At 38.4% G+C, this 17,987-nt stretch overlaps 1 protein-coding gene across 4 annotated transcripts in view; it reads left to right on the forward strand.

The window, feature by feature from the left end:
- The window catches only part of USP8 (ubiquitin specific peptidase 8), a 25,410-nt gene continuing 7,423 nt past the window's right edge, over positions 1–17,987 (forward strand). For 2 of the 4 annotated variants that reach the window (XM_064517318.1, XM_064517321.1), the window contains exons 1-11: positions 1–151; positions 7,359–7,529; positions 8,347–8,491; positions 9,095–9,180; positions 11,246–11,390; positions 12,054–12,111; positions 12,873–13,017; positions 13,349–13,511; positions 14,723–14,867; positions 15,075–15,295; positions 16,430–17,023. In XM_064517318.1, coding sequence (XP_064373388.1) covers positions 7,426–7,529; positions 8,347–8,491; positions 9,095–9,180; positions 11,246–11,390; positions 12,054–12,111; positions 12,873–13,017; positions 13,349–13,511; positions 14,723–14,867; positions 15,075–15,295; positions 16,430–17,023 — 1,806 coding nt within the window. In that variant the 5' untranslated portion in view covers positions 1–151; positions 7,359–7,425. Of the gene's footprint in view, positions 152–1,585; positions 1,692–7,358; positions 7,530–8,346; positions 8,492–9,094; positions 9,181–11,245; positions 11,391–12,053; positions 12,112–12,872; positions 13,018–13,348; positions 13,512–14,722; positions 14,868–15,074; positions 15,296–16,429; positions 17,024–17,987 lie in introns of all 4 variants that reach the window. The other 2 variants (XM_064517319.1, XM_064517320.1) reach the window with 2 other exon arrangements.

A 17,987-nucleotide genomic window follows, 5' to 3' on the forward strand; every position in this document is an offset into this window, starting at 1 on the left:
GGGCGGTGCGCAGTCCCCGCCCCCGGGGAGCGGCGCTGCCGCCGCCGAGTCCCGCCCCAGCAGCCATGGCCGCCTAGCGTCTCCTCGGCCGCCGCGCTCGGACATGGGCCTGCCGCGGGCCGGCGGGCTGAGGCAGCGAGGCTCCGCCGCGGTGAGTGCGGGCCGCCGCAGGCCGGGCGGGGGAGGGGGCGGGCGCCCTCGGGGGGAGCCCCGGGCCCGGCGCCGCCGCGCGGAGCGGAGCGGAGCGGAGCGGACGGGGGGGCGGCCGAGGGGGCGCTGCGCGGAGGCCCGGCCCGGCCGCCGCCGCCGGGAGCCCTCCGGGCCGGCTCCGCCGCGGTGACCTTGGGCAGCCCGCAGCCCCCGGGGAAGAGCGAGCGGGGCGGCGGCCGCTGCCCGCGCCGGGGGAGAAGCCCTGGCCGTGGCGCGCGGCCCCGGCCCGCCCGGGCGAGGCGCCGGGGGCCGTTACCGCCGGCCTGGCAGCGCCGCCTCGCCTCGCCTCGCCTCGCGGTGCCACAGGGCTTTAAATGCGCTCTTAACCGTACGGTTACCAGCCTGGAGGAGGTTCGCAGCTCTCCTTCGCTTCTCCGGCTTTCCATTACCTACGCTGCTTGCGTACGTTTGGCGGGTTTTAACTGGCTTATTTATCTAAATAAAAAGTGACCCTTTTTTTTTTTTTCAAACTTAGCCTGAATAACTCTCCAACTTCCTGTATAAAATCTAACTTTAAAAAATAGCTTTGTAATGAATTGCTCTCCTCCCCACCCCCCAAAAATCAGTATTAGTTGAACTGCTGGATCAGCAAACGCTGTCAGAAATGATCTTTCCACGATGCTAAAAGAGAGGTGCCCAAACTGGGTCGTGGAGGTCATTTCAGAGGGGTACGTGGCCAAAGACAGACCCGCGATGTGTTACTGCTACCGTGGCTGACAGCACCCAGCAAGTAGGTGCAAGTTTGGGTCCTCTGGGGGGGCCTGCCGGCCTCGCTAGGAGAAGCCCCAATGGCTACAATCTGTCTGCGCACATTAAGTTGTAGGACCAAGGTCTGCAGTCCTAACAGTTCGAGAGACTGAAAGAAATGTATATGGCTTAGACGTAAATGTACTGGTTCAGTTTTAGGATGCAGTCATGTTAAAGTGCGCTATCTCTAGATTAATACTAATATTCTTAAGAGAACCAACCCCTTTGTACAGAATGCGAGTGGTAAAGCTTAATTACAAAAGAATCAAGAAACTTCTTGCCTGTGAGAAACCCATTTCTTCTTTGCTCGAGCCTGGGACACAAAAATAAGTGCCATACTTTATTACGTACCTGAACTGATGATGCACGGCACTTACCATGTCAGTTTATTTCAGACTGCCTTGGCGTGTGCTGCTTGCATCATAACTGCTTCTGTGCGTTGTTCTTGCTATGGTCATTCCACTTATAGGTTACTCATATCCTTAATAAAACAGTCATAATAATTAGATGTAGAAAAACCTGTTACCAACAGGTATGTTTCTCTGTCAGTATAAAACTATCCATTTTAAGTGTTTCAAATGCACATAAATATCCAAGAATGATTTCCCTTACATTTTTTTGTTATCAGCCTTATTTTCAGCACTCTTAAGTATGAAGAAGGAGCCAGAGATAATGCTTCAACCATGGATCAGGATAAATAGATCCAGAGTTTGATCTTAATTTTCAGGAAGAAGGTTGGTAAACCTGAAGTAGGTCATTCCCTCCTCCTCACAGAGTTGATTAATAGTAATTTAGGTATTATGACTTAAATCCATTCTTGTGTTTATGGTTTTATGATTCAGTTTTCTCCTCTTGCTGGGGAGAGAACTATTCTCTCTTCCTTGAGGATGTATGAAGGAGGCACACACATTATTTGATGGGTTTGTCAATGCCTCGGTTTTGCCGTGGTATTGATACGTTGATCAGAAGTGTGAAGGGAAATGGGACGCTTGGCAAAGCTGAGCATGACCTAGTCAACGCAGACTGGACCAGCAACATTTTCTCCTGATAACATTGATAAGAAATTCCCAATCAAAAAAAGTACAGTTCAGTTGCTATTCCTGTAGTGGGAACAAATACAGGCACAGTATGTACTTTACAGTAGTTAGTCTTTCTCTGTGCATTCTGGTGCTGTGTATCAACTACTCCTGAACTTCTTTTTTGTGCAATTTATTTTGCTGGAGGAAGCACTAGGACCAATTCAATTAGGAATGGGATATATGCAAAAACTTAGGTTTAAAATCAGCTGCTTACATTTATATATGTAAAGGAGCAGACTTTGATTCTGAAAAATATAAAGTCTTCCCAACACCTGCTCAATTCTGATAGAGAAAAAAGCTCATTCATGTGAGGTAGTAAATGCTGGAGGGTAAAGGCTAGCAGGCCAATAAGAAGTTATTATAACATGGAAATGAATCCTCAGTAAAGAGGAACAGAATTTGACTTCAAAACAATAATCAGAACAGAATATCTGATGACAGTACGATGAAAAGATGAGACCCACGGTGGGTAAAAGGAAGTGATAGAGTAGAATCATTGGGAAAACTTTTGGAGGGTAAAAGGAGAAGTGAGAGTAGTTAGGGGTAAGTTTGTGTGGAATCTTACACGCAAGGAAGAGTAAATGCAATGCAAGAAGAAACTCCTACAAAAGTGAGCAGGTCTTCTGGATTTAGGAAGATGATGATTCTAATGCTTGGCCCTCATCCTTCAAATGTTTGTCTCAAATACAGACAGTTTGTTTTGTGAAATGGTTTTCTTGCATTGATTTCTGTAATAACACTAGCAGTAAGAAGGCAGCAAACTGCAGTTCTGTAAGAAGTGGCTAGAGGCTGGTATGAGGTGAGGAGGAGGGAATCTGTGCTTATGCTAAGAGACAAGGAAGAACAGCAGACTTTTTGATGAAATCGTATGGGTGCTAGCTGCTATAGGGCACCCAGCCTATGGGTGTAGGCTTGCTCAGAACAGACAGTAACAGAGCAGTTTACTACTACTTAGGAGGAGGGTGAGTGAGGGAATTGGGGGTTGGGGTTAATGCTGTTCCCGAATAAGTTAATGTCTATTACAGTTCTCCGATTTTATTGTTGGTTTTTGCCTTCTAATACCTGGTATTTTGGGCCCACTGCTTTTCTTGTTCGTTTACCTCTGAGGAAGAGAGGGAGACTGCCTGGGAAGTACAATACCCATGGCCTGTATAACCCTTTTTTATTAACGTATCGATCTCTTATAAATCAATGTCTGATCATAGACTGATATTTGCCTTATTTGTCCCTACATGGGTAGCAGTGCTTTACCTGGTAATTGCTGTTAGGCAAGCCGAGTTTCTTTACCTTGCCAACCGAGGAAATGGAGGCAGTCTGACAATTAGTTGAATACTCAACACTTTGTCATATAAACTAAAAGCTGTAATCACTCAGTATTTTAAAAGTACTGTGCCCAAAATACACTGGTAAGCTTGCATTTAGATTTTTTTTTTATTAATATCACCAGCAGTACTATTTCTGCTGCAAAAACCCGTAAAAAAAAAAAAAAGCTCATTTCCCTTTCTTCACCTTTTTTGACTTACAGGAAGAGAATTGTAAGTTTTTACTACATGTGGCTTCCTAAATTTTCATTTACAGTTTAGAAGAAGACTCTTGCATTGGTTTTGTTCATTATTTCTCAATACTAACAAAGACTGGAGACAAGAACCAAATACGCTTCTGGAACCAGTTTAATATTTCCTACTGCTGCTTGTTTTTCAGAGTGAATAACACAAACTTTGATTTGGATCAGTCTGTCATCCTAAATGGCGAGGCCTCTGTCAAACCCTGAATAAACACCAATCTGTATCACAAAACACAGGAGGGCCAGAGTTAGTGACTGTCCTTAGGGACCTCAGCAGCTTGAAAAGCACTGAGAAGTTTATCTTCACTTGTGAATCTACAGTCAGGAATTTGAGCTTTGTTCGTGTTCTCATTTTTGTCTCATAGCTCACTCTTATGCCCCAACTTACAGAGAGATAATTGCTTTGAAGAAAAACATAAGGGAAAAATCAAGATACAATCACATCTTAAAGTTTAGCAGAAGCTTAAAAAAATGGTAAAAGTCTTTCTAAACTAGGATTTTGAACGGTCAACTCTGACAAGTAGTGGTCAGTCTGTAGACTATAGTTAGGCAATTTTTGTATTTTTGCTGCATAAAACTCTGAAAATGCTAGCTATAATTGCATAGTTAAGGTTCTGTACTTGAAGAATGAATTAGAGACTGCAACTGAAATTTCGTATTTACTTACGACATATGTTGTATGTAATTCCATTAAGTAAGCTGCTGGGAATCTGATTGCTTTTCAGAAAAAGTTACTCCTAATGCATCCCCATTCATTTTACTGCAGCATGTGATATGAATTGTGGTGCTATGTGAGATCAAAGAGCAATGCCTCCTTCATGAGACACTGTACAGACAGACCGAAAGCAAGTGGTTAGTAGCTCATGTCTGGAAAAAGGTGTAGAAATCTCTTCAGATCAGAAAATACAAGCAAATTTAGTATTGCGCCTATCTGGCAATTTAAAAACCTGCAGTTATAACTGTTACTAATCATAACAGAAAACCAGTTTCTCTCTTGATGAAGTGTTAAAGTTATAAATTTGCTTTAATTTTCATATTAAAAACCCTCAGATTTTTCTTTTATCCAGTAGTTCTCCATTTTTATAGATTAGGTTCCAGAAGAACCACCCATATTAAGTTTGGTCAGCAACACTTGAGAAATTGCTAGCCTCTTTTGCCTTTCATTGTGTGGTTCATCTTCCACAAAGTCTTGTTCTTCCTCATACGCACACAGACATGGTAATGTTATTTTCATCTTTTCCAGAACACATATTTAGTTATAATATCCTGTTTAAGTTTGTCAGAAGTCAACCAAATCCTGCCTGTTAAGATTCAGAAAATACTTGTTACATAACAAAGCAACCGTAGAAGATATATTTAGAAAGGACTTAAAGCTTCAAAGAAAAGTCTATTTGCAGTTCCAAGAGAAGGGGGAAAAAAGCCAGTTAAAGATATACTCTGAAGGCAGGATTAGACAAGCAATGTTAAAATCTTACTAAGAGTGAAGTCTTTCCGTGTAACTCCATAAGATTGTACAGAGCATGTCTTTGTTTTAGGCAGAAAAAGCTTTAGATTGGGAAGATCGTGTAGGTTCATTTCATTTGTTTGTTTTTACTGAATCTAATTCTTTAATGAATTCTTCGTCTCTGCTTTCAACACTGAACACTTCATGAAAGTTCAAGTTGAGGGGAAAAATGTTTTAGGATATGGAATACATTTTTAATGTAGTAAAATGAGGACTTCAAGGTTTGCTTTCTAGAATTATCAAAGAATTATCCTGAAATCATTCTAAGAAAGGATTTTTGACAAGTTTATCAACTTTGGAAAAATCCTGTGTAATTGGAAAGTTACTAAGTATAGCATCTCTATATAAGTAGTAAATTAGCTCAGCAACTAGACATTATTTAGTATGACTTCAATAATTGCATGCCTTAAATCAAAGAAATTAATGAAAAATCATTTTGTATTTTTTTTTGTCTTATTTTTGCATTTATTTCCAATATGAGCTCATCAAAGGGGTGGGTTAACCTGGTATCTTTATTTGATAACCAGTTCCAAAACCAGGGACAGTAAACTACTGATATTATACGCAGTGATACTTCAAAGAACGTAACAGCTTTGTGCCATGGGAAGGGATTGCATTCCCATCTCACCTTCTCGCTCTTGGCTGCACACACCAACTGCTCTCCTCGCACAAGCTCTGTAGCTTTTTTGCCTCTTCAGTGAGCTGAACTGGCTCGGTAAAAGGTTGGAGAAGACCAGCATGAAAAATAGGGAGGAAAATCATGACCACATCATTTGATGGCAGTAAGCTTCAGATTGATTCAGTTCTGCAAAACTTCACTCTGAGGTCACTGGCTGATGGTTTTTGGTCACACTTGTCGTGCTGATCATCACTTTGGAGGTGTAAAGAAAATCCCCTACCATCATCTTGTCAAAGGTCTTGTGGGTTTTAATCACCCTCTGAAAGCTAGGAAGTAAGTTATTTTGGGGCGATCATTTGAGCATCTTTCTCCCTATTAGTTCCCCTTAATTCTTTGGTATTGCTAGTTTTTTTGGTACTGCTAGCACTTTAATGTCTCACCTACCTGTGAGATGGGGCTTGATGCTTTTTTCCAACAGGCTAAGATACCCTGACATATATTAAATTAAAAGATTTTAGATAAACTACCTGTATGAGACTTATGGTGTATTACATGCAGAATGTAAGATTAGATGATTTAATAGTCACCTCTGGCCAAACTCTGCTAAACTATTTAATGGGTGCCTGAAGAACTCTTCCAAATGGAAACAGAAAGGCAATGGTTCATGAGAGTTTAAGACTTAAAATAATATCCAAGAAGTTTCAGATTGACTTACCAGTAGCAACCTTCCCTCTCCCTTACCTCAGCTTGTGTATGTTTCTTGCCAAGATGTTACAAGTCACCTTTCCATGGGCGTAGCATCCACTTGCAGAGGTCAGCCCCAAGTGAGTCATAAAATAATTATCCATTAAAAATTTCTGAATACAGGTAGGTCAGCACATTTTTTATAACATACATAATGGCTTTATAGTCAGATAAATCTGCAGGGTAAAATGATTATTAACATTTGTAAGTCATTAGAAATTTCTTTTCTCTTTATTTCATTATTCTTCTAGTGTTTGAAATATACTGTATACATTCTTGATAAGTTACCTAGAGTTATTTCAAATAATTCCATCATTTGGGGGAGGGAGGATTAATTTATACTTTGTTAACTATTCAGCTAATCTGCTTGCATCTGTAATATTTAGAACTAATAACAGAGGACTCTGAAAGGATGATTACATTTGAATAGCTGCAGTTTAAGCAGCTACAATATTATTCCTCTAACTTCTGGCAAAGAAGTTTTGCTGACTCCTAGAATTAATTTTTCCTTTTACACTTGTATGACAAATAATTGCCTAGAATAAGTGACAGAATTTTCATTTTAAATAAATAGAGGAATTTGTCTATGTGTTTTTCTAGAGTAATATCAAAGAGGTAGGCATGTTGATACTGATGTAAGCCACGTTATAGTAAACCGGATTAGGTGCTGCAACTCTGAATCATTGCCTAACAATTAAATTACATTTAGAATTCTTCATTACAATATAATCTCTAACTGCATAAATTCCAGGTGGTCTTGTATTACTGATAATTCACATAAAGGAGGACAGATTAGGTAATAACCCCATACAGTTAACTATAATAACTGTACTAAAAATAATTAATGGAATATAATTGTGCTTCTTCTATCTTTTGTATTTTCCTTTTCAGACAAATATTGATAGAGACTTCTAAGAAGTTGTGCCATCCTAGAAGAGACATAAGTAACAACATTAACATGCCTGCTGTGGCATCTGTACCTAAAGAGCTATATCTCTGTACTTCATTGAAAGATCTCAACAAGAAGACAGAAATAAAACCTGAAAAGACCAGTACAAAGAGGTATCTAGACTTTTGTTTTGAATAGTTAATCCATAATCAATTAAACTATAAGTAGTGCAGAGTAAGTAGAGTTTTGTACTTATGTAAGTTAAATGATTTCCTCTATATATTAAGTTTTACTTAGTTTCCCCCTTGAGGAATAAAGTATTAATGCTACCTTTCCAAGCCTGCTCCACTCAGATAACTATGTTGTGGACCTAAATTTCCTGAATTATTTCTGTTAGGTATCAAATCTTTGATAGACTTACAGATAGATTTCTCAACTATCAAATCAGATAGGCTTACTGCCTACAGAAGATAACTTTACACACTGCCAAAACATGACTTGGACAGAGCATGATGCACATGAAAGTTTGAGTGCTTTGAAAAAAGTCTGTGTAAGTGCAAGTTCATAAAAATGGTTAAAAGTTCAGCCTTTGGAATTCTACATAGGAATACAAAATACTTTACCTCTGGCATTTTTAGACAATCAGACATTTCATTCTGTTTTACTGTGAATTAGTTTTTTTCTCAGAAGAAATAGTTGTTTTGAGAATGGGAAAGTTTCTTCACATATATATACACATTTCCATATCTCAGTCTGCTATTTAATAATGGAACATTATGAAAAAGGTTAGTAAACAATGTAGTGAAGGGAGACGTTATTTGGGAAGCATAATTGTAGTTCATATTTGGTGAAAGGCTTATACTGAGATAGTAAAGCAAATATTTAATACATGGGTAGAGACTGTGAACACTTAAAATGGCATCTTGTGCTGAAAAGGTGCTTGGGGATAAGTCAACAATCACATGCTTTACTGCTCTTCTTTGATTTCAGTTATGTGCAGAGTGCCCTTAAGATTTTCAAGGCAGCAGAAGAAAGCAGATTGGACAGAGATGAGGAAAAAGCTTACGTCCTATATATGAAATATGTAACTGTTTATAATTTTATTAAGAAGAGACCTGATTTTAAGCAGCAACAGGTATATAAGCTTTCTGACTGACTACTTCTGCATTGGTAGAAACACAGAAAATAGAAAAGAACAGAGAAATAGAAAGTACGGAGAATTACGCTAATGCACATTCAAAGGATTACATTGATATTAAGCTGTCTCACTTGTGCTGACATTTTTTTTTCCAATTTTTGGCAACTCTGTCATTAATTGTTTTCACAGTTTGCTTTTGTCAATTACACTTAAGGTACATAAATTGTCAGACATGTGAATATTTTTCATGGAGAGGTAATCCAGTTATCTTTCTCAGACAAACTTTTCTTGGTGCAGTACTAAGGAGTTTGGGGCTTGTGGGAGAGGGGTTTTGTTGTATTCATTCAGGACTGGCTCACTGAGAATGAATAAACATACATTGGGTTGCCTTGTGGACGTGCGCGCACACGTTCTACGGAACTATTGTATTTATTAATGAATGTTTGAGCAGAAAATACCTGATTCAAAGTGTTTACTTTTGTTGGCATTATCATCATTATACCAGCAGTTTTCTGTGCATTAGATGCTCTTGATACACACATGGAAGGAGGTATTATTAAACGCTACTGTTAATACAGGTGGTGATGCTTGTAATTTTAGGATTATTTTCATTCAATTCTTGGACCTACGAACTTAAAAAAAGCTATTGAAGAAGCTGAAAGACTCTCAGACAGCCTTAAACTCAGGTATGTGAATATGATGCATAGATAAAATACTGTTCATTATACCTGAAGCCTGTACATTTGCAATTGCAGGTTTTCCTACTACACGCTAGTAAGGGATTGTATTTGCAGTAGTTTGTGGATACCTGAAACTCTTGAGAACTTGAAACAGTTTATCTGAGAAAGTCTGTTAGAGAAAATTTTTGTCGTTACACATTTCAGTAACTTGTCACTGTCTACATGGTCTCAATTTTTTGTAACTATAATTTGTTGATATTTTCTCCTATTTTTGTTTAATGTCTCTAATGAAAAGAAAACTCAAGATTTAAACTATGTGTGTATCAGAGTAGAGCCGTTTCCGTATAATGGTTTTCATCATGGGAACATACGAAAGTGAAATACAGTAGCAACATGCTCTTAAAGTTTACTGGTGTCAGAAAGCCCTCCTAATGTGGATTAGTTTATACTAACAAAACACCTTTTACTTCAGCTGGCTGCTACATATTTTCTCTGCCTCTGCCACCAAGAGACATTTACATGGAAAAGCACAGTTTTGCCCGTATATAACTGAGGTGGTGGAGGGGGCTTTCAGTAGCACAGCTATAACTGTGAAGTTATATATCTTTGTGCTATAAGCCACAAAATTTTGTCAGTAAGCAGTTGGAAGGTGGACTTCATATTTAGGTGCTAGTTAATACAGTTTGTCTTCTTTCCAGCCTTGTTTGCTTTCTACCTCCTCAGCAGCTGCTTTTCTTTCCTCTTGCCTTCTCTCTCAACTCTCTCCACTCAGCTAAGCACATGATTTTTTTTTCTTCTCTCTCTTCCTTCTATATTTATGTAAAAGCACAGTGCTTTAGTACCTTTAACTCCAAAGGAGAACAAAATGCCCTGTCCTGACTTAGGACAGGGCCTTTGCCAAATCTAGAAGCTTATTTAAAAATAAAATTACCAACTTAGTCTCCTACTTATGGAGAATTAGTAGAATAGACTCAGAGACAGAATTTGACGTCCATGATCTAGTTCATTAACTAGTTCACTAACTGGTACTCTTACTGTGAAATGCAACTGTGTAGTAGTGGTCATACTAACCATGATTAAGTAACAGCTCATTAAAACGAGCAATTACTAAAACAATTCAGTGTTCATGTCTCACTGCTTGGCTCAGTCATCAATATTGTTAGTTCAAAAAAAGTTCTTTTTGGTTCTGTGGATCACTGGTAACAAAGCTTCTCGGAGGCCAACCCTTAAATCTTTTCAGAGCTATGTTAGATTTGATTGAGTTTTGTTTAACAGCGATGTAACCATACGAGCCTGCAGTTGGTAATCTAAAGGCTGTAGTTTAGAAGCCACTGGTTTACTATGTTGTGACTGTCTTGCCAATGGCAAAAGGCTGGGAAGCTAATTTTAAAGTCTAAGGCTCTAGGAAGAGGAGAGCTATATGCAAGACCTATATACACCAAAAATCTTGAGTATATACAGTTCTGACTGACTTCGTTGTAGCCCCAGTGCTTAAAATAAACATCAAGGGGACTAGTAAGGTCATAATAATATTATTAAGTCAGCTTACATCCTGAAGGATGCTTGTAGCTAGTCGTGATCCAACTTCTCAGAAAAAGGAAGTTTAGAAAACTGAGCTAACTAACTTATTCCTAAGTGGTGGTGGTGGTATTAGCACTGTTGCAAAACCAAATAAAATACCTGGGGTGACTGGTATAAGGTATTGAAAATTACCCATGCTTCATCAGTATTTTCTCTTACCTCTAAGAAACAAAAAACCTACTACATCTAGTGATACCATAGCTAAGCATGACCTTGGGTTGGCGGGCAGAGGGGAAATAAACCTTAAGAGCAGTGGCTATGAAATGGAACCCAAAGCAGGATTTAAGTACAAGAAAGCCATCCCAAAAGCAGGAGGAATAATATCAGTAGGTCAGGGAAGAAACTGGAATTTGCTGGAAATATGAAATTTCACAATACTTCAACTACTTTTTTGTTTCCTCTGGAGACTTAATGATTTTGATGCTAATTATACACATATAGCCAATAATGTGATATTGAAAAAAGGCACTTTTTTTCCCCCCTGCAATAGATATGAGGAAGCTGAAGTTCGGAAAAAACTTGAAGAGAGGGACAGACAAGAGCTGCAGAAAAAGCAAGAAGCAAAAGATGATGGAAAGAGTTCAGCCAAAAATTCTTCAGAAAGTGCAGTGGATTCCAAAGGAAAAAGCCAAAGGGTAATTGAAAATGTTTACAAACTCTCTAGTTCAGTTTAAATACATAGTTTTGATCTAGCATTTGGTCTCAGCAACTCTTTCCAGTTCAGGATCAAGGTGGTGTTTTTTAGTTTTTTTTGTTTGTTTGTTTAATCAGTTTATACTCCCCATAACCTTTCTTTGAGATTTCTTTGGAAGAGGCTGGGTCCTTCCAAATTCTGAGCCATGCAGAAAATAGACTAGCTTTTTGCCAAGTCAGATTCTATTTATAGTAGAACTACATTTATCACCATTTCCAGAGCTACCTTGCTTAGGAAACCCAAGGTTTCTGCATGGTAATAAGCTGATGTTACAGATTACATGCCTCCTCTTTAGGAGCAATAGCATAGCAAGGAACTCTTCTCTCCACAAATGCTTTAGGAATTTCATCTAGTAGATGATACAGTCCCACATTTTATTGCCTTTTTAATTAGTTTCTGACTGGGTAGGGCAGCCACGCTTTTATCTTCCTAGTGTGTTTGTCAACATAACTTTAGAAGAGGCTTCTTCTTTTTGTTTTTTTTCCGTGGCCTTCAGTCTGACCAGTTTCCTTCAAGTTCTGTGAGAGTCAGTGTCTGTTGGCCATCTTGGTTCTGAATATTAGATATAAAATTATTTTTTTTTCTTCTTCTTCTTTCAACACAGATCAATGGTGAGAAGAAGCATTCACTGGAAAAAAAGGATCAGTCTGACAGTCTGAGTGGTAAGAGACATATGTTCCCACCGATGTGAAAAAAGACTCCATTTACCTATGCATCTCTCACTTTTCCAGTTGTAGTTCTTTCTATAAAGAGTTATTTCACAGAGCAATTTGTTGAAATTGCTGGTATCCTGTATTTCCATAACAGTGACTTAGTAATTAAAGCTCTGTATTGCAGCCTTCATCACTTCTCTTGAACTTAAAAATCTGCCTTCAATTTTTCAGTGCAGTTTAATAATTAAAGCTGAACTAGCCCAAGAATGGTCAAAATAGAACTAAAAATGTGTCTTCAAGTGATGGGAAAATTTCTAGCCAAGGTTGAGATGTGTCAGCTGTCTTAGTTAAATAAGAAATCCCCCCCCCCCCCCCCAGTTTCTGTTTTTTGCTCATGTAATAAATGTGAGATTGTCCTCTAGAGTTCTCAACTGCAAAGGAACACCTTCAGCATGCAATTTATGAATAACTGCCTATATAGCTTGATTTAAGTGAAACCACAGAAAGTTTAACTAATCGTTGAAGTGTTTCATATTGTCGAATTCAGCAGATCCACTGCTAATCACTGTAGCAGTGGGAGCAACAGGAGCCAATATATTTTAGAGTGTCTCACTTCAATGAGTGTTCAGGAAGAGCGTACCTGAATGGACTCTGTACACACAATCTGTTTTGTTTCGTCTATTTGCAATCTTGACTTCAAGTGAGATGTGTTCATAGCTATCTCCATTTCTGATGTAGCTTTTTGCTTCTAACAACTTTTCTATCTCAAGGAGCAGTCACTGCTGAGAAACTGTTTGCAATGATGACAGACAGAAACATTGAACTGATCATAATGGATGCTCGAAGCTTGAAAGATTATCAAGAATCCTGTATTCCAAGATCTATCAGTGTCCCAGAAGAAGCTATCAGTCCTGGGTATGGAATAATGTTAAGTGATAGTGAAATACTTAATTTCCCTTGAAGTACTGCCTTATTTACTTCCCCATGTATAAACTTATGGGGGCAGGGGAGAAATCACTGTGTTAGAAAGATTATGTGCTATTAAAGCTTGTACACTTAGTTTAAGAGTCCCTGATATGTGTGGTGAGATGTATCTCAATAGCTGTGCTTTTGCATGTACTGACTTTAAGCCAGACCAGATGTATTTTATCCATAGATACAAGCATATAAATGTATGTGGATTATACATTCTTGAACAAAGTGTTATTTGTACATTTGTCTTTAAGTGCACGTTAATAAATTTCAGGGTTACCACTAGTTGGATTGAAGATAGACTCCCAGAGGATTCTAGAGATCCATGGAAGAAGAGAGGACATTTTGATTATGTTATACTGCTAGACTGGTTTAGTTCTGCAGGAGACTTAAAACTAGGAACAACTCTTCAAAGTCTGAAAGATGCGCTTTTTAAGGTTGGCAAATTTGGCTTTTTACATTACCTTATCCCAATAAATAAGAAGCTCTGAAAGTATGTATAATTACAAAGTATATAGGAGACTTGAGATGTTTTAGACAAACATCTTGGTTCAGTTTTCAAAGATTGCTTATTTTGATATCAGAAATACCGTTAGTTGAAGTTGCACTTTTCCCTGCTTGTGCTTGAGAAGTGGACTGTGTAACCGGTTAAATAGGTAAACAACCAACATGACTTAACTCCTCCTCAACAACTGGCTCAAACTTTAGGTTCTTGGCAGACAGAGATATTTGGGAAAGTATTTAGTATTGTCTGATGGAGATAGTATTACATTCTTTCCCATATTAGTAATTTCTCATTCTTGTGAGCTCTCTGGCCACCTAATATCTGCTTAGACAGGACAAAGGAGGCTAACTCTCCTTTGTGGTCCTGTCAGCCAGGCACTTTCTAGAATGGAGGCATTTGTGTGAAGGAGACTTCAGGAATATTTTGAGAATAGCTAACATCTGTGCATTACTGAATGTCACTTTTAGGGAAACATGAATTTAAATTTGAGCTTTATCAGTGCAAAGAGCTTCTAGACTCTTAAAAATTTTGAGCAACTTTTTAATATTTGAGTTAAAATTCTGACTACAGCCATGTTGTCCCTCCTTATGTAGGTCGGTCTTGTAAAAGACTGCACATCTTTATTCAGAGATAGTACAGACCGTTCTCCCTGTTTACTGCTTTGCATAGTAGGCTGTGAACCTTGTGCATGATTCATGTCCTAATATTGAAGACCTCAGGATGAGACCAGTCTTGGGCCTGAACTCTCCAGACTTTTTCCGAAAGTTAATGTTTTGCTTTCTAAAGCTAATGCCCCTATTCACACAGCAGGGTTATCAAATAAAAAACAGAAGCAAATATTATGATAAAAATTTGTTCTGCACAGAGGATTGTTACCAGAACAAGTACTAAGTAGTTCTGTTTTGGAAAAATTCAGATACTATTGTGGGCAGAACCAGGAGCCTCACTATGTTGAGCATTCTTCAAACACAAAAGGAATCCCTGTCCCCAAAGGGGTTTTGCAGCCTGTTTAATTCTCATTAACAAATTTCAAAAATAACCTTTCTTTTAATGTGATCACTAGATATAGAAACTTCTACAAGTTAGGGTTTAAAAGTTCCTTTGCTATTTTTAAATTGCTTAATTTCAACCTTTTCCTTATAGTGGGAAAGCAAAACTATACTGCAGAATGAACCTTTAGTCCTAGAAGGAGGTTATGAAAACTGGCTCCTTTGTTTTCCCCAGTACACAACAAATGCTAAAGTAACTCCACCCCAGCATGGCAGGAGTGAAGCAGTGACTGTTTCTCGTGAGTATAAAGGATGACACCCTTTCCAACATTCATAATTACTGGATGTAACTTGAATTTGCTTAAGTATATTTGTGATAGCCTAGTTCTGGACTAGATCTCTAAATAAGTTTTGAGATCTGGTGGAGGCTTTTTTAAGAGCTGTGGTTCTTTTTTTTTTTTCCTTCTTCTTCTTCTTTTTTTCTTCTCCCCTCTTTCTCTCTCTAGTGGATTTTACTTATCCATCTCTGGAAGAGCCAGCTCCTGTTCCATCTGTTGTTGCTATAAAGCCATCTACAATAGAAGTAACTGAGAATGAAGAAACAGGAAGTAATTTGGAAGACAGACTAAAATCGCTTAACAGACCAAGTGTTCAGGCTGCTACTATTCCAAAATCTGACAGTTCATTTGTAGTTAACCCAACACCAATTACAAGAAGTATCCCTGAGGTAAGCTGTGTTTTTTAATCAGTGCTAGTATAATGTTAAGCCACTAGAGACCTACCAAATGTAGAAGCTTAAATCCATAAAGAAATATTTTCAGTACTTGTCTTGCCAGATACTGAATTACACAAGTACAGTGGTGCAGAGACCAGTGATGGTCTGTGAAGCTGTGGTAACTACAGAGCCTTTTTAAAGTGAATGTACTTAACATACTTGCAGAGTTTTCAGTGAAGATTTTGTCATGGGTGCTTGAGAAATTGAGGATCAGCAATTACTCATTAGTTCAGAAACTCTATAAACAAACTTATCTACTTAGGGCATGTGTCATGAAGTAGGGAGGAAGGAAGTTAGGCCATGTCTTACCTTGGTTGTTCCAAAGCCCTCTTTTCTGGCGCATTCCAAGTAGTCTGTCACTCTGGACACAATAGTGAAACATGAGGAATTTTTTGGTTTCTTCCTTTCATAGGGATAAAACTTTCTTTACAAAAAAACCAAGCAAAAAAACCCCTAAAACTTTGTAGAGCACTTGTACTAAAGGAATTTGTTTTCCCTGGCAGAGAGGGCTCTTCATTTTCTTTCTTTTAGATGCTTCCTCTAAGTTGAGACTTTAGCCAAGGAACCCTAACCTGTGAAAAAGACCTTATCTCTATTCTTAGTTACCTCTGTTCTTCCCTGAACTAGACTCTCTCTTTCTTCCATTTCAGCATCAAACACAACCTAGGTCTGAGTGTAAGCCATTCTTAAATACCTCTCCCCACCAAGCAGATCTGCCTTAATCATATGCTCTGTCATATGATTGAGAGAGCCACACCCAAATTAGGGTGGCTTGATTGCCCTGAAATGCTCACCTTTGAAAGCTGAAAATAAAGACCGAGTTGTAGTAATGAGTGCTTAATACTGTCCTTGTGATTCTGCAGAGCTTCTAATTCTTATCTCACATCTGGAAATTAAGTGAATACCTAATTTCCTTAATAAGTAATTTGAATAATCAGATCTACTGAAGTTGAAAGTTCATTATTCCTCTGGCAGAAGTAGACTTTATATCATCTTTACTCTTTCACAATTCTCACTTAGAAAAAGTTTAGCTAACAGAGCAGTAATAGTTGTAGTGAATTTGTTGTTCTGCACTTTGTGTTACAGGTTGATCGTACTAAAAAGCCTTCAGTAAAACTTCCTGATGATAACAGACCAAAATCTGAAAGTACAATCAGTGACAGCCAGCCTGCTGAGAATGGACGAATCATTCCAGACCGGTCTACAAAGCCACTACATGATGCAAAGACCATTCTGACAGAAGAAGAGAAAAGTCGCATACATGCAGAAACTGCTGCCCTGTTAGAGAAGAACAAGCGGGAAAAAGAATTGCGGGAGAGACAACAAGAAGAACAGAAAGAAAAACTCAAGCGAGAAAAAGAACAACAAGAACAAAAAGCAAAAGAAGAAAAGAAAGAAAAGGAATACAAAGAAAAGCTACAACAAGCCAGAGAGGATAGAGAACAGGAAAAGGAAGAGCAGATAAAAAGAGAACAGGAGGAAAAAGAGCAAGAAAGAGCACACAAAGAAGTAACAGAAGCAAAAAAGCAAAATAAAAATGAACCAGAAAGTATTGATGCAAAAAATACTGAGATTGACAAAATATCTATGGAAGAAAGAGAAAAGGGAACCAGAACACCGGAAATGCAGAGAGGTGCATTGGGTGATGCATCTCAGACCTTTGTGACCGCCTCAGGCAAGGTTAGTAAGAAAAGAGAAAATCACCACCAAACTTGGAGTAATTATTCAATATGATTTGTGAGTGCATCTTGAAGTGAGATATTTAAAATTTCCAGATTGATACTATATTTGAATTTTATTTAGGCCTGCCATTTTTACATAATACAGAGGACACAAAAGGTTAGAGTTTTTACAGACAACTTAGAGCGCTTGGAGTCTGGCTGTAGGTGGACAGCATGGAATTCCCACAGGATAAAAAAAATTCCCACAGACGTGTAAATAGAAGGGATGGCCCAAAGGCTGCTGTTTTCTGTTTCAACTGTAGAGACATAGTAACATTCAATCTCTTATGTCAGCCCTGTAATATATACTCTATTATTGTAACATATGCTAGGGAAAGACCGAATCATATTATCATAACGTGCTCGCTAATGTATAAACACTGATACAACAGAGGATTTTGTTGACTAGCGTAGGAAGCAGAGCAATACCCTACTCTAGTATACTTGTTGAGAGCAGTCCAGTTCCAAATCTTTTGGAGGCACATTTCCTTCTTTCCTCAGACCCGTGAAAAATTTACAAACGTCTATGAGTGTAAAATACTCATCTGATTGTGGAAGAAAGGGCCATTTGTGAAGTCCAGGGTTAATAACAAAACAGATGCCTTAAACACTTTTCAAAAATGTGTTATTTCTCTTTTCTTGCAATTGGTATTTGACACAACTTTGTTGATACTAGTGTAACACTAATGCACAAGGAAGACAAAGTAAAGTTTCATGAGAAACCTTAGCATAGTCATTCCTAAGCTTTTGTTTGACTGACAGAGCAACTTCATGTATTCCTGTCCATGATAAATAGTCATAATTTTGGCTTTACAGTGTGCCTTGTTCATGGATAATTTTTGTCATGGTGACAAGTACAAGGAAAAAAAGAAATCTTATATTTAAAAACAAATTGTAAAATCCACAGTTTTTACTGGGGAGAG

The sequence above is a fragment of the Dromaius novaehollandiae genome, chromosome 10 (genome assembly GCF_036370855.1).
Source record: "Dromaius novaehollandiae isolate bDroNov1 chromosome 10, bDroNov1.hap1, whole genome shotgun sequence".
Lineage (NCBI taxonomy): Eukaryota > Metazoa > Chordata > Aves > Casuariiformes > Dromaiidae > Dromaius > Dromaius novaehollandiae.